Here is a 26,570-nt window from a genome sequence, read left to right on the forward strand (position 1 = left end):
TTTGATCTTGCTCCTCTAGCTATTTCAATTTTGACAATAGGGTGTCAATTTTAGATATTTCCTTGCTTCTCATGTGGGCATTTATTGCTATAAATTTCCCTCTAGACACTGCTTTAAATGCATCCCAGATATTCTGGTAGCTGTGTCTTTGTTGATCTGTCTAATATTGACGGTGGAGTGTTAAAGTCTCCCACTATTATTGTGTGGGAATCTAAGCCTCTTTGTAGTCATTAAGAACTTGCTTTATGTATCTGGGTGCTCCTGTATTGGGTGCATATATATTTAGGATCATTAGCTCTTCTTGTTGCATTGATCCTTTTACCATTATGTAATGCCCTTCTTTGTTTCTTTTGATCTTTGTTAGTTTAAAGTCTATTTTATCAGAGACTAGGATTGGAACTCCTGCTTTTTTTTGCTTGATAAATCTTCCTCCATCCCCTTATTTTTAGCCTATTTGTGTCCTTGCTCATGAGATGGGTTTCCTGAATACAACACATTGATGGGTCTTGACTTTTTATCCAATTTGCCAGTCTGTGTCTTTTGACTGGGGCATTTAGCCCATTTACATTTAGGGTTAATATCGTTATGTGTGAATTTGATCCTGCCATTTTGATGCTAGCTGGATGTTTTGCCCATTAGTTGACACATATTCGTCATTGTATTGATGGTCTTTACCATTTGGTTCATTTTTGGAGTGGCTGGTACTGGTTGTTCCTTTCCTTGTTTAGTGCTTCTTTCAGGAGCTCTTGTAAGGCAGGCCTAGTGGTGATGAAATCTCTCAGCAATTGCTTGTCCGAAAAGGATTTTGTTTCTCCATCGTTTATGAAGCTTAGTTTGGCAGGATATGAAATTCTAGGTTGAAAGTTCTTTTCTTTAAGGATGTTGAATATTGGCCCTCACTCTCTTCTGGCTTGTAGGGTTTCTGCTGAGAGATCCACTATGAATCCAATGGGCTTCCCTTTGTGTGTAACCTAACCTTTCTCTCTGGCTGCCGTTAGCCTTTTTCCATTCATTTCAACCTTGGTGAATCTGATCAAGGTTGTGTCCTGGGGTTGATCTTCTTGAGGAATATCTTTATCACGTTCTCTGTATTTCCTGAATTTGAATGTTGGTCTGCCTTGCTGGGTTGGGGAAGTTCTCCTGGATAATATCTTGAAGAATGTTTTCCAACTTGACTTCATTCTCCCCTTCACTTTCAGGTACACCGATCAAAAGTATATTTGGTCTTTTCACACAATCCCATATTTCTTGGAGGTTTTGTTTCTTTTCACTTTTTTTTCTCTAATCTTGTCTTCTTGCTTTATTTCATTGAGTTGATCTTCAGCCTCTGATATGCTATTTTCCATTTGATTGATTTCGCCATTGAAACCTGTGCATGCTTCATGAAGTCCTTGTGCTGTGTTTTTCAGCTCTTGTCAGATCATTTATGCTCTTCTCTAAATTCATTATTCTAGTTAGCATTTTGTCTAACCCTTTTTCAAGGTTGTTAGCTTTCTTGCATTGGGTTGGAAGATGCTCCTTTAGCTTCAAGAAGTTTGTTATTAGCCACCTTCCGAAGCCTGATTCTGTCAATTTGTCAAGCTCACTCTCCATCTAGTCTTTTTCCCTTGCTGACAAAAAGCTGAGATCCCTTAAAGGAGAAGGGGTGTTCTGGTTTTTGAAGTTTTCAACTTTTTTGCATTGATTTCTTCCCATTTTTGTTGATTTATCTTCCCTTGGTCTTGAGGTCAGTGACCTTTGGATGGTGTCTCTGAATGGACTTTTTTTTGTTGATGTTGAAACTATTTCTTTTTGTTTGTTAATTTTTCTTCTAATAGGGCCCTCTGCTTCAGGTCTGCTGGAGTTTGCTGGAGGTCTACTCCAGACGCTGCTTGCCTGGGAATCACCAGTGGGAGACTGCAGCAAAGATTGCTGCCTGTTTCTTCCTCTGGTAGCTTCATCCCAGAGGGGTATCCACCAGATGCCAGCCCTCCTGTATGAGGTATCTGTTGGCCCCTACTGAGAGGTTTCTCCCAGTCAGGATTCATGGGGGTCAGGGAGACACTTGAGGAAGCAGTCTGTCCCTTATCAGAGCTCAAATGCTGTGTTGGGAAATCCGCTGTTCTCTTCAGAGCTGCCCAGCAGGGACATTTAGGTCTTCTGAAGCTGTACCCACTACTGCCTCTTTTTCCAGGTGCTCTGTCCCAGGAAGGTGGGGGCTTTATTTATAAGTCCCTGATGGGCTACTGCCTTTTTTCAGAGATGATTTTCTCTGAGAGGACATCTAGTGACAAAGTGCCTGTTGCTGTTGATATATGTTGGGCTCTGCCCAGTTTGGGTTTCCCACCAGGATTGCTTATAGTGTGGGATGCCCCTCCCCACACCGAGCTCTAATGACCTAGGTTGAGCTCAGACTGCTGCACTGGCTGTGAGAATTTCAAGCCAGTGGATCTTATCTTGCTGGTCTCTGTGGTGGTGGAACCTACTGAGCCACACCACTTGCTCTGTGGCTTCAGCCCTCTTTTCAGAGGAGTGAGCAGTTCTCTCTCACTGGTGGTGTCCCAGGTGCCACAGGGGTATGAAAAACAAACAAAAACAGAAAACAAAACAAAACAAAAACTTCTGTGGCTAGCTTAGTTTCTGCCCAAATGGCCACCCAGTTTTGTGCTGGAAATCAAGGGCCCCGGTAGTTGTGTAGGTACCAGAGGGAATCTCCTGGTCTGCAGGTTGTGAAGACCATGGGTTAAGTGCATTATCTGGGCTGGAGTGAAGGAAACAGTCCCTAATGGCTTCCCTTGGCTAGGAAAGGGAGTTCCCAGCCCCTTGAGCTTCCTGAATGAGACGATGCCCCATCCTGTTTCAGCTCACTGTCCTTGGGTTGCACTCACTGTCCAACCAGTACCAGTGAGATGAACCAGGTACCTCAGTTGGAAATGTGGAAATCACCTGCCTTCTGCATCAGTCTCACTGGGAGCTGCACACAGCAGCTGTTCCTATTTGGCCATCTTGCCCGGGATCCCTGAGTTAACTTTTTTCTGATATAAAACAGCATCTAATTTTATTCTTCTGCACGTTTCTATCCAGTAGTCCCAACACCACTTAATGAATAAACTCTCCTCTCCCCACTGTTTATTCTTGGTGCCTTCATAAAAAAAATCAGTTGAGGCCGGGCGCGGTGGCTCAAGCCTGTAATCCCAGCACTGTGGGAGGCCGAGGCGGGTGGATCACGAGGTCAAGAGATCGAGACCATCCTGGTCAACATGGTGAAACCCCGTCTCTACTAAAAATACAAAAAATTAGCGGGGCATGGTGGCGCGTGCCTGTAATCCCTGCTACTCAGGAGGCTGAGACAGGAGAATTGCCTGAACCCAGAAGGCGGAGGTTGCGGTGAGCCGAGATCGCGCCATTGCACTCCAGCCTGGGTAACAAGAGCAAAACTCCGTCTCAAAAACAAAACAAAACAAAACAAAACAAAAAAAAAAAAAATCAGTTGACTGTAAATGCTTGGATTTATCTCTGCAGTCTCCATTTTTTTTCTATTTGTCTGTGTTTTTGTGCTGGTACCATGCTGTATTGGTTACTATAGCATTGGAGTATATTTTAAAGTTAGGTAGTATGGTACATTTTGTTTCCATTTTCTTTTATATTAATCTCTATTTTAATTTCTTTTTGGATTCATTAGTTGATCAGAAACCTGGTGCTTAATTTCCATATTTTTATGAATTTTCCACTCTTCTCATTGCTTTTTAGTTTCATATTATTGTGGTCAGAAGAGAGATTTGAGATTATTTCAATCTTCTTAAATTTGTTTTATTTTGTGACACAACATATGATTAGTCCTGGAGAATGTTTCATGTGTGTTTTGAGAAGAATATGTATTCTGCTGCTGTTAGATGGAATGCTCTCTCTATATGTTTGCTAGGAACCTTTGTTTTATTATTCAAGTTTACTTCATCCTTATTGACGTTTTTTTCTTTTTGGTATAGATAATATATCCTTTGTCGAAAGTGGAATATTAAAGTCTGCCAGTGTTATATTGCTATGTATTTCTCCCTTGTGTTAATATCTGCCTGTTTTATTCAGATGATATGATGCTGGGTGTCTATATATTTATAATTGTTATAATCTCTTGATAAATTGATACCTTATCATATAATGACCACTTTTGTCTAATTTTACAGTTTTTGACTGAGTCTGTTTTTTCTAAATATAGGCACCCCTGCTCTCTTTGGTTACAATTTGCATAGAATATCTTTTTCCATTCACTTACTTTCTATGTGTCCTCAAGCCTAAAGTGAGTCTTTTGTATGCAGAATATCATTGAATCATATTTTTTGACTTATTAATTTTTTTAAAAATTTCAATCCATTTTTGGAGAACAGGTGGTGTTTGGCTACATGAATCAGTTATTTAATGGTAATTTCCGAGATTTTGGTGCGCCAAACATCCGAGCAGTGTACACTGTACCAATGTGTAGTTTTTTATCCCTATCCTTGCTCCCATCCTTTCCCCAGGTCACCAAAGTCCATTGTATTATTTGCACACCTTTGCATCCTCATAGCTTAGTTCCCACTTGTCACTAGGAACATAAAATGTTTCGTTTTCCATTCCTGAGTTACTTCACTTAGGATAATGGTCTCCAATTCCATCATCTAGGTTCTGCAAATGCCGTTATTTCATTCCTTTTTGTGGCTGAACATACCATGGTATGGTTTGGCTGTGTCTCCACCCAAATCTTATCTCGAATTCCCACGTGTTGTGGGAGAGTCCTGGTGGGAGTCAATTGAATAATGGAGTAGGTCTTCCCCATGTTGTTCTTGTGATAGTGAATAAGTCTCATGAAATCTGATGGTTTTAAAAAGTGGGAGTTTCCCTGCACAAGCTCTCTCTTTCTTTGCCTTCTGCCATCCATGTAAGACATGACTTGTTCCTCTTTGCCTTTAGCCATGATTGTGAGACCTCCCCACCCATGTGGAACTGTAAGTCTATTATATGTCTTACTTTTGTAAATTGTCCAGTTTCAGGTGTGTCCTTATCAGCAGCATGAAAATGGACTCATACATATATACACAACAATTTATCCACTCATTGATGAGCATTTAGGCTGCTTTCACATTTTTGAAATTGTGAATTGTGCTGCTATAAACATGCATGTGCAAGTATATTTTTCATATAATGCCTTCTTTTCCTCTGGGTAGACACCCAGGAGTGGGGTTGCTGGATCAAATAGTAGTTTTACTTTTAGTTCTTTAAGGAATCTCCACACTATTTTCCATAGTGAAATGATTATTCCCTCAAATATATTTTCTAAACATTCAGATTTCTCTTCCTCAGGAACACCAATTGTTCTCGGGTTTGGCCTTTTTACATAATTTCAAACTTCCTGAAGGTTTTGCTCATTATAAATTTTTTTTCTCTTTCTGTATTAAATTGGGTTAATTTAAAAGCCTTGTCTTCAAGCTCTGCTGTTCTTTTTTTCTGCTTGTTCAATTCTATTGCTGAGCTGTACCAGTGCATTTTACATTTCTCTAAGTATGCCCTTCATGTCCAAAAGTTTTGATTTTTTTTTTTTGAGACGGATTCCCACTCTGTTGACTAGGGTGGAGTGCGATGGCATGATCTCTACTCACTACAACCTCTGCCTTCTGGGTTCAAGCGATTCTCCTGCCTCAGCCTCCTGGGTAGCTGGGATTACAGGTGCACACCACCATTCCAGAGTAGTTTTTGTATTTTCAGTAGTAATTGGGTTTCGCCATGTTGATCAGGCTGGTCATGAATGCCTGATCTTGTGATCCACCTACTTCAGCCTCCCAAAGTCCTGGGATTACAGGTATGCACCACCGCACGTGGCCTATTTTTTATTTATGCTGTCTAGACATTTTTCTATTCATATCCTGTAACATTATAAAAATTTCTTTGAGTTTGTATTCACCTTTTCCTGGTGCCTTCTTGAGTAGCTTAAAAATCAACCTTCTGAGTGATTCTTCTGGCAATTCAGAGATTTCTTTTTGGTTTGGATCCATTGCTAGTGAGCTATTGAAATCTTTTGGGAGTGTTACATAACTTTGTTTTGTCATATTACTAGAATTCTTTTTTGTTTGTTTCTTCCATTTGGGTAGACTATGTCAAAGGGAAGATGTGCTCAAGAGCTGCTGTTTAGATTCTTTTGTCTCATGGTGATCCGCTAGGGATGGGGCTTTCTGAGAGCTGAACTACAGTGATTCTTGTTTCTCTTCTGGATCCAGCCACCCAGCGGAGCTACTGGAGTCTGGGCTGGTTCTGTGGAGTGTTTGCAAAGAGTCCTATGATGTGATCCATCTTAAGGTCTCTCAGCCATGGATACCAGCACCTGCTCCGGTGCATGTAGCAGGGGAGTGAAGTGTGGACTCTGTGAGAGTCCTTGGTTATACTTTTGCTTATTGTGCTGGTTTTGTGTTGGTTGGCCTCCCGCCAGGAGGTGGTGCTTTCAAGAGAGTATTAGCTGCAGTATTACAAGGAGTATACAAGATTGCCCTAGGGTCACCTTCTTAAGTATTCGGGTTTCTCAGGTGGTGGGTAGGGGCCACAGAGATTCCAAGAGATTATGTCTTTTGTCTTCAGCTACAAGAGCAAGTAGAGAAAGACCATCTGGTGGGGGCAGGGTCTGGTGTGTCTGAGCTCATACTCTCCTGGGACAGGGCATACTTTGGCTATTGTGGGGGATGGCGATGTGGTTCTCAGGCCAATGAAATTACATTCTTAGAGAGTTTATGGCTGCCTCCACTGCATCATGCAGTTCACTAGGGAAGTGGGTGAAAGCCAGCAGTCACAGGCCTCACCCAATTCCCACCCAGCTGGAAAGGCTGGTCTCACTCCCATGGTGTCCCCACAACCACAATGAGTTTCTTTCCAGGCAGCCAGTAAGCAGGGCTAAGAATTGCCCCAGGATGCAAGCCTTCCTGCTGAGAAAGCAAACAGGGCTTTTGGGTTTTTTGCCTCTCACTTCCTGCAGGTTCTATGCTCATACCTGTACTCCAGGTTGTTCCCTCCCCCAATTTCTGTCCAGGAAACTTCACCTTCAGTCAAAATTGTTAAAAAGTTCAGCTGAACGTTTCCTTCCTCCTGTTGTCTTTCCCCAATTCCACTGGCAGCCCTCCCCAAGGACACCTATGAGATAAAGTCAGAAATGGCTTCCCTGGGTACTGAGAGTACTCACAGGGCTCTGCCCTGTGCTTCTTCTACCTCCATATTTTGCTCAGCTCTCTAAATTTGTCTCAGTTCCAGGTAAGATCAAATCCTTCTCCTGTTAATGGACCTTCAGGTTTCCCAGTTACGGTGTGTGTTCAGGGGTGGATGTTTCCTCTCTTACACTTTGAACACTCACAGTTTTTTGGCTGTTTCACAGAGCCTACAGCAAAAAAAAATCTGCTTTCTCAAAAGGGTCTGTGGATTCTCTGGCTTTCTTGGTATGTTACTGCACTAGTTCTTGGAGCAAAAGTTCACAATGTGAGTCTCCATAAATTGCTCTCTCTGTCTGAGTGGGAGCTGCAAATTAGTCCTGCCTCCTATCTGCCATTTATTTCCAACTGGGATCATATTTTTTAATCCATTTAACACTATGTCTTTTGATTGGAAAATATATTCATTTGCATGTAAAGTAATAGTTGATATGTAAGAACTTTTGTCATTTTGTTTACTTACTGTTTCATTATCCCTTTTTTCCTTTATACCATTATTTTCTTCCTCGTTTGTAATTTGTTAAATTTTTGGAGTGCATGCTTTGATTATTTTTTGTGTATCCACTAGAGGCTTATTTTTTCTTTGTGTTCACCATGGGGCTTATATGAAACATCTTGTTCTAACATTCTATTTTGAACTGATAATTTAAGTTCAATAGCATACAAAACCCACACTTCTCTCTTCACGACTGTTTAGGTTACTGATTTACATTTTACATTTTTCTGTTTTGTCTATTTATCAACAAATTGTAGCTATATTTTTTAATACTTTGGTCTTTTAACTTTTGTATTAGAGTTAAAAGTCATTTACACACCATTATTACCCTATTAGAGTATACTGGATTTGATTAAATCCAGTGAATTTTGTACAGGTGGTCCACAACTTACATTGGTTTGGCTTATAATTTTTTGACTCTATAATGGGATTATCAGGATGTTAGCACATCATAAGTTGAGAAACATTTGTACTTTCATGTTTTCATGTTGCTATATAGCATCCTTTTGTTTCAACTGTAAGAACTTCATCATTTCTTATAAGGCAGGTCTACTGGTGATGACTTCTCACAGGTTTTCTTTGTCAGGGAATGTCTCTCTGTCCTTCATATGTGAAGGACAGCTTTGCCAGGTATAGTATTATTTGTTGACAGTTTGTCTTTTTCTTTCTACACTTTGAATATGTTATCTCACTTCCTCCTGGCTTGTAACAATTTTATTGAGAAGTCTGCTGATAGTCTTATGAAGGTTCTCTTGTATGTGATAAGGCACTTTTCTCTTGGTGCTGTCAAGGTTCTCTTTGTCTTTGATTTTTACAATTTGATCATAATATGTCTCAGAATATTCTTCTTTGGTCTAATATAGTTTGGATATTTGTCCCTGCCTAAATCTTATGTCAAGTTATAATTTGTAGTCTGGTGGGAGATGTTTGGATCATGGAGACAAATCCCTTGTGGCTTGGTGCTGTCTTCATGATAGTGGGTTCTCATAAGGTCTGGTCACTTAAAAGTATGTGCACCTCCCACCCCCCATTCTTTCTCTCTCTCTCTCTCTCTCCTACTTTTGACATGTGACATGCCTTTTCCCTTTCACCTTCTGCCACGAATGAAAGTTCCTTGAGGAGTTTCATCGGAAGCTGAGCAGATGCCAGCACCATGCTTCCTGTAAAGTCTGCAGAACCATTGGCCAATTAAACCTCTTTTCTTTCTAAATTACACAGTCTCAAGTGTTTCTTTATAGCAATGTAGGAACAGACTAATACAGGGTCAATCTTGCTTAGAGTTTTTTGAGCTTCATGAATCTGGATGTCTATAATCCTTTCAATATTTGGGAAGTATTTGGCTAGTATTGCTTTATATATGCTTTCTGCACCTTTCTCTCTTCTCTTTCAAAAACTTCCAAAATTAATATATTTGTACATTTGATGGTATCCCATAAGTCCCTTATACTTCCCTAATTCTTTTTCTTCCTATAATTCGGTAATTTCAACTTATCTGTCTTAAAGTTTGCTCAGACAACAGCCTATCACTAGCTGCACAGACTGGTGTGGCTTCCTGTAGGTTTCTGGGAAGGCTCCCCCTGGGTCACCAGGTATTTCTCTGGACAGGCAGTGTTGGCCCTAGCCCACAGATGAGAGGGACTAAAACAGCTGCAGGCCTGCTTCAGGTTCCACAGCCAAGACTAATGTTGACAGGCCTGCCTCTAGGAACTCAGATAAGCATGTCTCCTCCTGCAGACCTCATGGGGCAGGACTGCTTGCAGTCTGCAGCTGACAGATCTGAAGACAAGTCTCATAGCCATTTCAGCGTCCACAGGAAGAAACAAAGGCAGCAGGCCTGTCACTGAGGCATAAATGGATGTGACTCTACCTCAGTTCCTTGGTGGGTGATTCTGGTAGCAGGATCAAGGCCGAACATACCTGCAACTGAGTCCTCAGGATAACAGGGTCATTTCCAGGTCTGGAAAGGGGACCATAGCCTGTGAGCCTTCTACATGGGAACAGTTCTACCCTCTAGAATTGCCTTCCTAGGTCTTGAGCTCCAGTAGGCTTTCACAAACTCCTATCTGAATTCCAGAGCTCCCTTAAAGGCAATTTTGCCTTTGTTGCTTGAGAGGATATAAGCAGGGGATCTCCTATTTTACCATCTTGCTGATGTCACTGCCTCCCTGTCTCAAAACACTTCCAGTTTTTCCATTGAACAATATCCATTATCATTCATCTAATTCATAACTCCATTAATCAATATTTATTGAGTACATACCATAATAAAGGCATTGTTAAGAATTAGAGGAATTATAAAGCATGGTTTCTGTCCGTAAGGATCTTATGATCTAAGGAGACAAACATAAACAAGATATCAAGATATCAACATAATAATTTAGTACATGCAATCAGGCAGTGCTTTCTTTAGAAGTGAAATGAGCTCATCTTGAGACAGGTGAAATTTTTGAAATATCCTGATTCAGATTAGTTTCTTACTAAGGCTAATTTTAATAGTATCAAATCTTGCCTTGACTTAAAAAAAAAAAAAGGCTGGAAATACAGGTCCCAATTTCAAGAAGAGTAAGTACAATTCTCTTATCACTAATTCATTACAGCTTGCTCTTATATCTCATTACGAAAAACGAAAATAATAGAACAGTAGCAAGCATTACTTTTTGAGATACCAGAGTTTCAGAAAACAAGTACTGTATGTGCTAAGGATTGTTAGCAAGAAATTCCCTTTCAAGGTTCTGTTCTTGTCATTTTATTTACACATTAAGGGAAAAAAACCTATTCAGAGAAATAATTGTTCCCTTCCTTTTTTTCCCAGCTCCATCAATTCACTTATATTCCTCTCTAAGTTGTCCCTTCCTAAGTATAAGCACTCCCTAGAAATTATTGGGTGAACTCCTTAATTATAAATCTCATCTACTTATCACTAACATCCTCTTCAATGGTCAATATTCACATCAGTAGTATTTTGTTAAATAATCCATGGAATAATGGCAAGCAACTCTTTTAAAAATCAGAAATAAACACTAAATTTTTAAAACAATGAGAAAAATATCTGCAAAAGTATGTTAATATACTTTTTAATAAGGGTTTTGAAATTGTTATTATAAAATGATAAATTTATAAATTTAAGCTGAATATTTTAAAAAGTATTTTTATATGAAAAACAAAATCTATATTTTTGAACAGAAATATGGAAATATGTACAATAAAAATTCTGAGATATTTACTCTACGTTGCTTAATAGACACTATTACCCTTTTCAGTATAATATTTAGAAAATGTTTCTAACCAAGCTGTTCAAGTGTAATAGGTCCAGAAACTCTTGGGAATGTAATTATCTTATTTGTTTTGAATCACACTGTCTGCAGTTAGTCTAGTGTTTTAATAAGGTCTACAAGGATTAGAACTAGTCAACATATGAATTATGAAACCCCTAGTCAACCTGAAGAACATGAAAAAAAAAATCAACTCATGGGAAAAACATGGTACTCTTGCAAGACTGTGGAATATCATTCAGAACCATAGCAAGGGTAAGCTTGAAAATCAGGAAATATAGGTTTCAATTAAGAAAGGCTTTGTTACCTAGATGGATAAAATAGCTTATGCTTCTCAAGATGTGAACTTTCTTTTTTAAAAAATAATCTGTAGGTTTCCATCAACATGTGAACTTTCCCAAAAGAAACAGGAAGCTATTCATCTACAATAGCTAACAAAGTACAGAAAATTGTTATTGTAATACTTTAACAAACATCACAGGTGGTTTTAAAATGTGATCTTTAAGCTTAGCTATTTTGGAAAGAAAATATTTTTTTTCTAAGACATGTACCATTATATATTTGATGCAAATGTTTTTCCATAATTTGTCATTGAGTTTATTAGCTTTTCAGCATTTAATATGGCAAATTGTGGTTGACGTCTACTTTTTTCTAGTCAGACTCTGAAGATATTATTTAAAAGGAAATCTTAATAGAAATCTACAGCCCCCAAATAAATGGAGGTTCAAAATGAAAAGATAAAGACAAGTCAAAGAAAGAATATTTAGATGGAGCAAACAAATTCAAATTTAATAGGGCAGTTTTTTCATAAAAATTAGCCCTCCAGTTGATTTAGAGAGAGTTTACTGATATAAGTAAGCTGTCTCCCTGTGTATCCATCTATCAAGAAATCCACTTATAAAAAGAGGTCCACAGGGTGATTTCATGGGGACTAGATAAAGAAGCACTGTCATGTAGTTTAAATATTTTTCCAACATTTACTTCAAGGAAAGAGTCCCAATTATCTGCCAGTTATGAAGTACCAATAGGTGAATCCCTTTTGATAAACTGATTAAAATGTCTCTTAATTCGATCCAACTACTTTTCTTACAGCTCTTACATCTCAGTCTTCCCATATTAGTTTCTCTTTTGAGATGAGAATGTGATGATCAGTTCATGAACATCATCTGTTTGGCAGCTGTTTCTGATTTTTGAATAGTTTTGTTAGTTACAAACCAGTATCGTGTTAGTTAGGTCCCTTGTGGCTCCTCCAGGGGCTGTATCATTCCTGATAAGATTAAGACTCTCCTAGATGGAGACCAGGCTCCCTAACAAGGGTAGCTATAGCTTGGCTGGCACATGCAGGGATCAAAGTGAAAGTATTTATCATAAAGCCAGTGTTGGAAATTAAAATCTCTACTATACTTGTGAGTAGATTCAGAGTCCAATTCCCATTAGAACTGACCAAAGCTATTTCTAGTACCATACTAATTTATAAAAACATGGCAGTCAAGGTAATTATTCTACAAAGTATTCTAAAGTCCCCAAATACAAACTGCCTGAACTTAAATATCGTTCAACTGATTAAGCAGAAAGGTTCTTGAAGGTCTAACCCTTTAAGCATTAATAGCCTTTATGTTATTATTTAGACTCAGGTTTAAGAGTTCAAAGAATATTTTAAAAGAGGGGTTGACAGTTTACTGTATCATTTTCTCACTTAGGTTTTTTGGGATTTGTAATTTATTTTAGATTCGATCAGATTGTCTTAATAAGTCTCCTCATTGGATGGAAAACTATGTGTCTATACTCAGTTCTAATAGTCAAAATGAGAACTTCAGAGACTTGAAGTATAAATATATATCAAGTTCATTATATAAACAAAAGGTTTATTTTAATGTAGGAGATATAATAAGTAAAAAGTAATAATTGAATATTTACTAGACTAAATGGCAATATAGGGAAGAATGTTTTCTAGTTACCAAAAATTAAACAATGCACCAAGTACATTTTAGATTTATTATTTTTAATGAACTATGTTTAACATTTTACAAATCTTCAGGTTGTTACAGTTTTTAGCAGTAAATATAGTAGTAACAGCAATAAATACACCGAAATATGAGATTTCTCTGAAAGAATACAAAAAATAGTAACACCTGGAAATGAGAAGGCAAAATGTCAATTCTAGATCTGAAATAGAAATTAATACAGCTGAATTTCTTTACAAAGCTGGTACATGGGGAAATGAGAAACTCATGCCTTATAAATAAATGTGTGAATTTGAGTTTCACCTTTCTGAGAAGTTTTGAGGGACATCATTTGACCCACAGATCTCTAAAACCCTATAAATATTGATACCAGAGGATTCAAACACATAGTGATCTGAAAATGATGGCCAAAGCAAAGAAGTGCTTTCATTCCTCAACATTTGTGATCTTTGTGGTATACTATGTATTATAAAAGGGCATAACCCCTATACAACTGCATAAAGTCATAAAAATTGATTTATAAAGTCTCAAGATCATATGCATTAAAAATACATATAGCTGTGCTTTAGTAAATGAATCCATCAGTCGAGAGAGAGTTTTGCCTTTAATATATATCCAAAGTATATACAAAGGATCCACAAATGTTTACAATTTGTGACTAAAATCATCTGGTTTATATTTGAAAAAATCTTGGTTTTCAATTTAAAAATTTAAGAAAGTTGTGAACATTGTTTATTATTACTTGGGTTAAGAAAAAGTAGATGGCTTCAGCTTTTTAACAGGAAATTTGTGAACTACTCACAAATGAGAAGTCACACTCTTTTGATCATTAGAAAAGATAAATTGCCTATAATTCCCAATTGAGAACAGCATGTGCAGTGTAAAAAATAATAAGGTTTTATTTTGAAACCAAACAAGTAGTTTTAGAAAAGCCCTTGGAATACATCATCTCATTTCCCTTACACAAAAATGAATAAAATAAGGTATACTTTTATACCAATATGTGTATTTCATTACCAAGCTGAGATGAAAGATTTTTATTTAAAGGTGGGAAAAATAAACACTGAAAATATAACATTTTGCTATATAGTTTTCTAACTTCATTCCAACATAAACAATTTATCAATATATACTGTATTCAAAAAAGGATAAACAAGAGAGAAATACTACTTACATGCAAAATTTATTGTTCCAACATGAAACACTAAGTCTATATTTAATAAAACTGCACATCTGTTTGATTTGGCTAACTGAAAGAAAATGCACACTTAAAAAGATGTTATTATATCCTTCTAATAATGCAAGTCTATATCAAAGGCACTTCAGCAGAGCACTAACTTTAACCTTTTCCAAATCATTTTTATACATGTTGCTTTTGATGTCTTTCTGTGTAAGGCCAATAAGAAGCCTTCTCTAATTGTTATGAGCCTTATCACTTAAAAAAAAAAAAAAAAAAAAAAAAAAAAAAAGAAAAAATATTAAAAAAAAAAAAAAAAAAAAAAAAAAAAGGAAGCCTAGGTATTACCCATGACATTTATTTCTTCTATGGATTGGGGTAATATATGGCAAATATTTCCTAGGGTTTTTATGTTCTTTGGGTTTATACAGAATGGTAGGATGTTGACAGGTTAGATGTTGCAGGAAAGAAATGGCTGACATCTAAGATCTTGGGGACAAAAGCTGTTGTCTGTCATTGCACATCTAGCCACAATTTTACTGAAGCTAATGTGGCTATTTTGGTTCACTGAATTTGTTTACATGGTTTGGGTCTCCATGTTGCTCCCATATTGAAGAGTAGGGAATGAAAAACGAAGCAATTTAGAATTCCCCACCCACCTCAAGGGAAAGGTGCTTCAGACATTTGCCTTCAGGGAAATTTTAAGAAAAATGGGATCAGGTGATTTTAATGAATAATGAGCTTTTATTTTTAGGACGTATAAATGATAATTCAGAGTTAAAAACATAACTAAAAACAGTTGTTCCCATTGAACACTTGCTATGATGAAAATAATATAGATACATTACTTACAAACTGAAAAAAGAAGTTGCAAAGGCTATGAGTGACTTAAGGAAAAACTTACTTTTGCCCTGAAATTGAAACTGTTTTCCTCAAACATCTTTTATGCAAATCAGTATCTGGATATACAGCTACTATCCTGAAGGTATTTTTGAGCTTCAGGAAAATGGCATTTCTTTTTCTTGTCATCAATAGTTAAGAAAAAAAAATCAATGTTTATTTTATCTCCACATATTTAATTAAATTTTAGTGTTCAAAAAACTTTCACATTGTTGATTTTTTTTTTTATTTCATAGCCTTTAAGTGACTGAGTTCTGGTTTTTAGAATAGAAGAAATATATTACATCCAATCTAGCCTGAAAGTACCCGTGAGCCTTAAACCAAAGTCACAGATTGTTTTTTCAGATTTGTAAAAAGTTTTCCTTGACAGCTAAACTTGCTTCATTGTTGAGGGGAAGAAAAAATGATTTTTAAAAACTCAGTATTAGAGCATGACTTTCTCAAATTTCTAAATTAAAAATTAACACCTCATTTTGTGAATTTATATCCAAAAACAACCAAAGAGCTGGTGTGTCCCTCTAATGATCAAGTAGCTTATTTCCCATCTTACATGAACGTGTGATTTATATTTGGGATGATACAATACACATGCTGTTTGTTTAAAGATCAAACAACATTTTCTTTGAGATAACTCCAGAGTAACATCAGTCGAGGTCATTTATCAAGTTATTTTTGAGTATAGGCAGAAGAGGACATAATAGTAACATTTAAAAGAATATGATGCCTGAAGACAGTTTTGTTTTAAATGTTCCATGGTGTAGTAACCATGGTAGAGGCAACATTTTTGGAGGCAACTTGAGGAGTATATGTTTCACTGTTATTCTTAAGAGAGTCAAGGCCAAACTGGCTGGCTGAGCAACATTTTCAGATACCTAATATGTTGATGCTATTTTACATTTTGAAAACTTGGATATAATAAGTTCATCAAAAAAATAAATGAATAGGCCAGAAAAAGCATTCCTTGGTATCTTTCTCTCCGATTACTAAATTACCATTTACTCTGCTTGAGACATGTCCAAGAACCATGAGATTTCTCAGTCTCAACTTCCTATGTTCATACTGCAATTTACAACAAGAAGCAAGAATAAACACCACAACACAGCAGACACACAACCCCTGCTGGAGTTAATTTATGGGAATCAGTGGGCGTTCCTCTCGCTTCTTCCAGATATTAGTCTTGCTATCTCTTTTGGCTAGTGGTGGTCTGCCCCTTCTTTTAGTGGGGGATGTATTAGCTTCAAAATCTTCAACGGTGCTTTTCCTTCCTGGGGACTCTTCCCCAGGGTGCTCCATGATCACTCCACTCCCTCCATCTAGGATGTGCCTTAAAGCTGGGTCCTCAGGGGAACAGACTGTGGTTCCACTCTCACTGCTGCTTAGGTCTAAATCTTCTAAGTAAAGGATCTTGGGCTGATGCATGCTTTTGATAAATGTTTTCTCCCTCTCAAGCTTTCTACTTGAGTGAAGCTCATTCATGTCCACACCAGAGTCCAGGCTGGTGTCATTGCTCTGGGTTCTCTTGCCCTTTTTCAGGTCTATAAAGGAGTGCCTCACTTGTGCAACCGGTTTTCCATCAAGAGACACAAACCAGGCTCTGGGATGGGGGGAGGGCTTTCCTTTGGACAGCTCCAGAAGGGTCTGTTCTGAAATTCCTTGAAGTTCTGATGAAAATGGAGTCATTACAACAGCCTCATTTAGTGTTCCAGGAACAGAGACAGATTCCAGTAAGCTGCTTGAATATCGGCTCCAATCTGAAGCCTGGGATGGCAAGCTCTGTTGACCTTCAAGTATGATATCCTCTTCCCTGGCATCTGGGGGCTGTGCATGAGAATGAATTGGCATTTTGGGCAATGTCTGTGTAAAGTTCTCTCGATTTACTGGTTCCATCAATTGGCCATAGACTAACTGTCCCTTTCTTGGCAAAGTAGCTGACTTAGCAGCATGTAACTGTTCTGGAGTGGAGAAAAGGTCAGATGTTTGAAGGATGGCAATGGGCTGGCTGTAAATATGCATAAGCTGTTCAGGAATATGGGAACGCCCATACGCTTCGTCATTACCTGTGAGATATCTCTTTTCATCTTGAGCGTCACCTAGAGATGAAGATAGATTGTTGTTAATATGTTTAGGTTGTTTGGACCCTACATTGGGCTCCAAAGACTGTGTTGGATTTCTTGAGTAATTATTTTGATTGACTGATAGAAATGAAACATCTTCATTGTAGATTTTAAAATCGTCTCGAGTTTTTACCATGGAAACTCTTTCTTCTGTTTCTGCCTTTGATGGTTCCTTTTTCTGAGGACTATATGAGGAGTTTTGGGCATTGAATAACTGTGCCTTGTCCTCAGCTTTTAATGCAACTTTAACTGTACTGATATGATTTATGTGTGTTGTTGAAGTGGTCTGGTCCCTCTTGAGGACCTCAAGTTTAGTGATATTTCTTTCTCTTTTCTGTGACGTACCACATTTATCCCTTGAGTAGAAAAGAAGGCAAAAAATATTTCAAAGTTATGACACAAATGGTTCATAAAAAAATCACTCTACAATTTTCACATCATATATTCAATGCTACTGTTCAAGATATATAGATTAAAAATAATGGACATAAGACGAAACAATTTATTTCTACAACTAAACTTTTCAATTTGCAGAATATACTGAAATGATAGAATAACTTGACAGTTTTCTGTTATAATTGTTCTTACCTGCAATAACAAAGTAGTACAGCAAAAAATCCAATGACAATGACTATTGTTCCTCCTAATATGGCTGTAAGAAACACTGTGTGGTAGGCAGTTATGTCCTTGGAATCTTCATTTATGCCTGAACCTACATGGTTCAATATAAACGAAGAGAACATGTTATTTTAGATCAAATTCTCAATGATGTCACATACTAGGTTAGGCAAATTGAATAAGGGTACACACTTCTATTTTTTTGCTCTCATTCTGTGACAGACTTCCCTGTGGGTGAAGTAAACTTTCCTTATCCTTTAGCTTAATTGACTGACTTGCTTTAACCAATGAAACATGAGCATCTTAAGTGAGGTGGCATGGTGTGGCTCTTCCTCTTGCTCATGCCTTCTATCTGTGAATAGCATATCCCAGAGAATTGCTATTCCTTCAACCTGGGGTCTAGAATGAGAATATTTCTTGAACTGAATGAAACCAAGTCCAATGGTACAGCAGATAACCTGAAACACTCATAAAATGTAAGTAGCAAATAAGTGTTTGACACTGTTAGCCACTGAGACAGCAGGGTTGCTCGTTACTGCAGCAATGGCTATTACAGTATATGCTGAGATCCTGCTATAGAAAGCTTAAAACATTTAACATTGGCTTCCAGGCTAGGCAGTGAGAAAACCGTTTCAAGAGGCAGTAAAACTGGTGACCCAACTAACAAAAATTTGGTAGAAATACTTTCTCCCAGTTTATTTAAACTAATTTGAGCTTTGTGCAAAGAGGTTTTGAGATAGAATGTTGATATTCAAATGCATTTATTTAATCTTTAAAAAATTTAAGACAAATTCACAAAAGTATTTACAAAGCAAGCAGGGATCTAAAGAAATAGAATCCAAAACTGCTAAGACGTGAAGGATTAAGAGTTGCAGCTCCTTCTACCTGGGCTCTAGAGTAAACTGAGCACAACTGACCGACTATCCTCCTGCTATGAGAACATACATGTATGAATATCATTATGATAAGTTTTACTGCAGTAAACGCTGACTGGGATGATTTCAACATAAAAATGAATGCTACTAGTAAAAACATACATATAGACCAATGAAACAGAATGGAGAACCCATAAATAAATCTATACATCTACAGCAAACTCATTTTCAACAAAGGTGCCAAGAGCGTATATTGGGGAAAGGACAGTCTCTTCAATACATTGTGCTGGCAAAAGTAGATATCCTTATGCAGAAGAATGAAACTAGACTCTTATCTCTCACCATACATGAAAATCATAAAGTTAAGATCTCAAACTATGAAATCACCAAAAGAAAACACTGAGGAAACTCTCCAGGATATTGGTCTGGACGAAGATTTATTGAGTAATGCCCTGCAAGCAGAGACAACCAAAGCAAAAATGGGATAACATCAAAGCTTCTGTAGAACAAAGAAAACAGTCAACAAAGTGAAGAGACAACCCACAGAACAGGAGAAAATAATAACCAGGATATATAAGGAACTCAAACAACTCAACAGGAAAAATTCTAATAATCCCATTAAAAAATGAGCAAAAGACCTAAATAGAAGATTTCTCAAAAAAGACAAATGGCAAACAGGTATATGAAAAGAGGCTCAACATCTTTGATCCGAGAACTGCAAATCAAAACTACAGTAAGATATCATCTTATCCCAGTTCACATCGCTTGTATCCAAAAGACAGGCAATAATGAATGCTTGCTAGTAAGGATGTGGAGAAAAGGGAAACCTCATATACTGTTGGTGAGAAAGTAAATTAATACAGCCACTATGGAGAACATTTAGAATTTCCCTACAAAAAATAGAGCTACCATTATGACCCATCAACCCCACTGCTTGATATATTGACACATACCCCAAAGAAAGGAACTCAGTATATAAAAGAGATATCTGCACTCCCATGTTTACTGCAGCACTGTTCACGATAACCAAGATTTCGAAGCAAGCTAAGAGTCCATCAACAGATGAATGGATAAAAGAAACATGGTGTGTGTGTGTGTGTGTGTGTGTGTGTGTGTGTGTGTGTGTATGCACACACACGTATATATATACACAACGGAGTGCTATTTAACCATAAAAAAAGACGTGATCCTGTCATCTGCAACAACATGAATGGGACTTGAGGACATTGTGTTAAGTGAAATAAGCCCGGCACAGAAAAACAGACTTAGCATGTTCTCGTTCATTTGTGGGAGCTAAACATTAAAACAACTGGCAGAGGCTGGGAAGGGTAATGTGGGGTTGGAGGGGAGTAGGGATGGTTAATCAAAAAATTAGCTAATTATAATGAATAAAATCTAGTATTTGATAGGACAGAGTGAATATAGGCAATAATTGTACATTTAAAAAGTATAATTAAAAAGTTTATTACACAAATGATAAATGTTTGAGGTAATAAAGACCCCATTTATACTGATGTGATTATTATGCATTGTATGCTTGTATCAAAATATCTCATGTACCCTAGAAACATAAACACCCATTATGTACCCATAAAGATAAAAAATTTAAAAACTTGATAAAAATGAAGGCTATTGGGCAGCCAATCTTTAGGTAATCTGTTTCAATATCACAAAGACTTCATTGTGCTTAAAAAAGTATATAATAAGTCTACTTAAGAGTATCAATTAGATTCTAATATGTATTCAGGGAGATAGAGTAAGAAGGAGATGGGGCAACTGGTTTCTGGTCATCTATCTCTACCATGAAAAAACATCCAGAATGAGGCTCCCACCTGCATTGAGGACACTGAAGGACCACTACTTCTTTACTTTTATCAAATTAGTGCAAAATTTGAAAGATAAAGTAATAATAAAATATTAGGAAAAACAGTATTACAGTTATGTATGTAGATTTTAGAGTCAAAGTGTCTGAATTGTAATTCTCACCTCACCATGTATTTTTATATACTTGGGAAGGTTTCATTTCTTTGTATCTAGTTCTCTCATCTACAGAGCAGTAACAGTTATATCTAATCCATGTGAGCTGTTGAGGCTTAAGTCAGTAAATACTTGTGAAATACTTAGACTAGTGCTTGGCTCATGATAAGCACTCAGTGTTAGCTATACCACACTACTGTTGGATACAGCTTTAACATTGTATTAAAACAGGCACTCTAATGTTGGCCATGATTTCACAGATGGTGACTGATCTATCTTATTTAATAGGCAAATAAGTACAGCACTATGCAATATGAAATCTTGTCAAAAAAAATGAGAGTAACTTTCTGTTCTCTGTAGATTTGTACGGAGGATTGCTTTGATTATAACTGAGCATAAATGAATATGTTTCCAGAATGGAGTAATGCTAACAATTTTTACTCCACAGGAATCCAAAAAAACTCACATTTGGAAACAAGAGGTTGACATATTGTGTTTGCCCCAAATCCTATATGTATGGCAGTAGCAAGAGAACGCATCTGTCCATGTGCATGTGTGTTTGTGCACATGCCTAGGAGTTAGAAAGGTAGAAAATCAGTCTTTTCATTCAAATATATTTAAAAATGCACACTCAGTTCCACATGAAGTTTAAGGTGTTTTTTTCCAGTCTGTGAAGAGGGTCATAGGTAGCTTGATGGGGATAGCATTGAATCTATAAATTACTTTGGGCAGTATGGCCATTTTCACGGTATTGATTCTTCCTAACCATGAGCATGGAATGTTTTTCTATCTGTGTCCTCTCTTATTTCCTTGAGCAGTGGGTTGTAGTTCTCCTTGAAGAGGTCCTTCACATCCCTTATTAGTTGTATTCCATTCTCTTTGTAGCAATTGTGAATGGGAGCTCACTCATGATTTGGCTCTCTGTTTATCTGTTACTGGGGTATAGGAATGCTTGTGATTTTTGCATCCTGAGACTTTGCTGGAGTTGCTTATCAGCTTAAGGAGATTTTGGACTGAGATGATGCAGTTTTCTAAATATACAATCATGTCATCTGCAAACAGGGATGATTTGATATCCTTTCTTCCTATTCAGATACCTTTCTTTCTTTCTCTTGCCTGACTGCCCTGGCCAGAACTTCCAATACTGTGTTGAATAGGAGTGGTGAGACAGGGCATCCTTGCCTTGTGCCAGTTTTCAAAGGGAATGCTTCCAGCTTTTGCCCATTCAGTATGATATTGGCTGTGCATTTGTCATAAATAACTCCTACTATTTTGAGATACAACCCATCGTTACCCAAAAAGAGCCCACATAGCCAAGACAATCCTAAGCAAAAAAAAAAACCAAGCTGGAGGGATCACGCTACCTGACTTCAAACTATATTACAAGGCCACTGTAATCAAAACAGCAAGGTACTGGTACCAAAACAGAGATATAGACTAATGGAACAGAACAGACACCTCAGAAGTAATGCCACTCAACTACAGCCATCTGATCTTTGACAAACCTGACAAAAACAAGCAACTGGGGAAAGAATTCCCTATTTAATAAATGGTGTTGGGAAAACTGGCTAGCCATATGCAGAAAGCTGAAACTGGATACCTTCCTTATACCTTATACAAAAATTAACTCCAGATGGATTATAGATTTAAATATAAGACCTAACACCGTAAAAACCCTACAAGAATACCTAGGCAATACCATCCAGGACATAGGCCTAGGCAAGGACTTCATGACTAAAACACCAAAAGCAATGGCAACAAAAGCCAAAAGAGACAAGTGGGACCTAATTAAACTTAAGAGCTTCTGCACAGCAAAAGAAACTATCAATAGAGTGAACCAGCAACCAACAGAATGGGAAAAAAATTTTGCAATCTGCCCATCTGACAAAAGGCTAATATCCAGAATCTACAAAGAACTTAAACAAATTTATAAGAAAAAAACCCCATCAAAAAGTGGGCAAAGGATATGAACAGACACTTTTCAAAAGAAGACATCGATGAGACCAAGAAACATATGAAAAAATGCTCATCATCACTGGTTATTAGAGAAATGCAAATCCAAAGCACATTGAGTTACCACCACATGCCAGTTAGAATGGCGATCATTAAAAAATCAGGAGACAACAGATGGTGGAATGTGGAGAAACAGGAATGCTTTTACACTGTTGGTGAGAGTGTAAATCAGTTCAACCATTGTGGAAGACAGTGTGGCAACTCAAGGATCTAGAAATAAAAATTTCATTTGATCCAGCAATCCCATTATTGGATATATACCCAACGGATTATAAATCATTCTATTAGAAAGATGCATGCACAGGTATGTTTACTGTGTCACTGTTCACAATAGCAAAGACTTGGATATGGTAGACTGGATAAAGAAAATGTGGTGCAGATACACCATGGAATACTATGCAGCCATTAAACAAGATGAGTTCATGTCCTTTGCAGGGACATGGATGAAACTGGAAACCATTATTCTCAGCAAACTGACACAAGAACAGAAAACCAAACATCACATGTGCACACTGATAAGTGAGTATTGAACAATGAGAACACAGGGAGGGGAGCATCACACAGGGGGTGGGGGGTTTGGGGAGGGATAGCATCGGGAGAAATACCTAACGTAGATGACAGGGCAATGGATTCAGCAAACCACCACCATGGCACATATATATCTATGTAACAAACCTGCACGGTCTGTACATGTACCGCAGAACTTCAAGTATAATAAATAAATAAATAAATGCAAATTAAAAACATTTGTTTATTACACTCTGTACTCAACCACCTACTTTCCTGCAGCAATCTGAAAAATTAATCTCTTGTACTTAATATTTTTTCCAAGGAATTCTAAAATTCTATTTAAACTTTAAAAAACAAATTAACCACATTATAACTAAAGCAGCTCCAGCATACCAAACACTAATAGCTGATCACAGGAACAATTTTGATTTTATAGTAATAATCCTAAAATGTTTAGGGACATCAGGGATTGTGTCATAATCAACATATATTTATTTAGTCTCTGCCCCTAGTTCTGGGCACAGAGCTCTTAAAACCCTTGGAATTTCCTGAGCAACAGGGGTGTTGGAAGTGTCTTTTGTTCTATTATGTAGTCTTTGACCCTGTTTCCTAACAGAGAGCTTCTAAATTCCTTGGAATTTTCTGGGTTTTGGGAGTATCTTTTGTTCTAACTTGACTCTGGGCAGGCTCATGCTGGGGGATTGGTGACAAACAAGCCAGGATTATTAGAAGCCTTAGCTTTCAGCACCACTCCGCATTCTCCAGAAAGGAGAATGGTGGAGATTAAGTTAATAATTGGTCATGCCTGCAAGAGAAGGCCTTCATCAACATCCCTCAAGTATAGGGGTTGTAAAGCCTTCAGATTGGAGAACACATCCACGGGCCAGAAAGGTGGTACACCCCAATTCTATGCGGAAAAAGTTCCTGTACACAGGACCTTTATAGACTTTGCCCTACGTACCTTTTCACTGGGCTCTTTATCTGTATCCTTTATCAATTCCTTTATTACAAGCTGGTAAATGTAAGTACGTGTTCCCTGATTTCTGTGAGCCATCATAGTAAATTATCAAACCTGAGGAAAAAATTGTGCAAATCCCCGATTTGAAGCCAAGTTAGATGGTATGGGTAAACTGAGAATCTACTGCTTACAATGGGCAGCTGAAATGGGGGCAATCCTGTGGGATTAAACTCTCAACCTAAGGGGTCTGATGCTAACTGTAGGTAGATAATGTCAGAATTGAATTGAATTATAGGATAAAATCAACATCCACTGTAAACTGGAGAATTGGTTGGTGTGTGGAAAGGCCAGGTGAAGACATCTTGAGAAAGTGGCCATCTAGATAGAAACCTGCAAGAAGCCGCACCAACCCTAACAGCACCTTGACCTTGGGCTGCTAGCCTCCAGACTGTGAGAACATAAAATTTCTGTTAATGGCCAGTTATTACTCTGCAGTTATTTTGTTATGGCAGCCTGAGCAGACTAATATAATATCTGATTCTCTCAATTTAGAAATAAGAAAACTCACACTCAGATGGGTAAGTACCTATTTCAAGCTCACTCAGTTAATTGTGGGCAGAGTAAGGGCTATCATCAAGTTATTCATATTCCAGTGTAGTATCACTAGAAAGTCTCTAGTTCAAACTAAACAAGAATCTCATACTTTTATTTTAGTACTCATCCAAACAACATCTTTTCCAACAAATAATCTGGAACAGAACTTCCATATGGTTTTAGAAAATAATTTTGGCTTTTGTAATTCATAAAGCTATCTTATGTAATTCAGTCATTTTAGATATATTTTTAGTGTAAGTATATTTCTCTATAAAACTCAAATACTCCTTAGGTTATTTTTATTAAAAAATGAAATAACTTGAGTTGAAGTATGAAATTAAATATTGTTTTTCATCAATATTTCACTATAGTTGCAAATACAGAATGGGATAAGGCCAGACAGCTGGCAAGACTGTATGATATTTTGCATCATGAAAAGCAAAAGTAACCACCCTCTGGTTTCTGAATAAACAATCCTGTAAGCACTAAGTTCAAATAGAAATAAATGGAATATTATGCAGCCATCAAAAACGATGAGTTTGGGTCCTTTGTAGGGACATGGATGAACCTGGAAACCATCATTCTCAGCAAACTGACAGAAGAGCAGAAGATCAAACACCGCGTGTTCTCACTCATAGGCGGGTGTTGAACAATGAGAACACATGGACACAGGGAGGGAAGCACTACACACTGGGGTCAGTTGGGGGGAAATAGGGGAGGGACGGTGGGGGGTGGGGAGCTGGGGAGAGATAGCAAGGGGAGAAATGCCAGATGTAGGTGATGGGGAGGAAGGCAGCAAATCACACTGCCACGTGTGTACCTATGCAACAATTTTGCATGTTCTTCACATGTATCCCAAAACCTAAAATGCAATAAAATAAATAAATGGGGGGGAAAAAAAAGAACATTTCTCTTAATTATATATGGCTAATTAGTCTCAGCTTCTCAAGAGGCTGAGGTGGGAGGATCCAGAGTTTGAGCCCAGCCTGAGCAGGCAACACAGCAAGACTCAATCAAGAAAGAAAATTCAAACTTGCCAACACAGAATAAAATAAAAATCAAACTGGATTTTAAAAACTAGACAAAACAGCCTTCAAAATAATAGACAGTCATAATAATGTTAGATGACAGAATGCTACAGATAAACATATGTAAATTATCGCCCATGTTCTGGATCAGGGTAAGTACTAGGACAATTCTTAATCATTATGAAATACCCAGATAGCAACTACCCCTCAGCTGTGAGCCAAAACGCTTGATAAACCAAAAGAATTATCTGACACATGATTGAAGATTATGATGTACCTGCATTCAACTTTCACTTTAAAATCTCCACTAAAATAACACTAAATGTTTTGCTTTGTTTTTATTCTGTAAAAACACAAACCTAAAAGAACAAAGGAAAATAAGCTAACATAATTGACTTAGCAAAGCTGGTGGTAGCGAAAGCCAAGAAGCAATTTGATTTATGCCAACCCATATTCAAAGGCCCAGGAAGTGGTAGCAGACCAACAGTGCAACCATTCTAGACTACTGCAGGTTAGAGAATTTTTTTCCCCAACATTTAATGGCTAAAATATGCAATGTTTGAATATTCTGATGAATGTACACAACTTGAGATGGATGTAGGGTTTCCTGAGGTACCAATTATCTAGATATTTTGATAATATGTTAAATATAAAACAAAATGCTCGTTTCTCCTAGAATAGGAACAGATCTTCCCGAGTGAACAATTCATCATTTTGCTCCCCAGACTCCATCTTCCTTCAGTTCAAAATGTCAGACCAATTTCCTTTGATTACAGGGGTGTCCAATCTTTTGGCTGCCCGGGCCGCTCTGGAAGAAGAACTGTCTTGGGCCACACATAAGATACACTAATGATAGCTGATGAGCTTTAAAAAAAAAA

At 37.5% G+C, this 26,570-nt stretch overlaps 1 protein-coding gene across 3 annotated transcripts in view; it reads right to left on the reverse strand.

The window, feature by feature from the left end:
* Nucleotides 1-14,438: 14,438 nt before the first annotated feature.
* Nucleotides 14,439-26,570, reverse strand: part of FAM171B (family with sequence similarity 171 member B) — a 78,178-nt gene continuing 66,046 nt past the window's right edge. For 2 of the 3 annotated variants that reach the window (XM_017545054.2, XM_037744483.1), the window contains exons 7-8: nt 17,708-17,831; nt 14,439-17,475 (exon numbers count right to left, since the gene is read on the reverse strand). In XM_017545054.2, coding sequence (XP_017400543.1) covers nt 16,131-17,475; nt 17,708-17,831 — 1,469 coding nt within the window. In that variant the 3' untranslated portion in view covers nt 14,439-16,130. The remainder of the gene's footprint in view (nt 17,476-17,707; nt 17,832-26,570) is intronic. The other variant, XM_017545055.2, reaches the window with a different exon arrangement.

Source organism: Cebus imitator, unplaced genomic scaffold, assembly GCF_001604975.1.
Source record: "Cebus imitator isolate Cc_AM_T3 unplaced genomic scaffold, Cebus_imitator-1.0 Scaffold176, whole genome shotgun sequence".
In the NCBI taxonomy this organism is placed as follows: Eukaryota; Metazoa; Chordata; class Mammalia; order Primates; family Cebidae; genus Cebus; species Cebus imitator.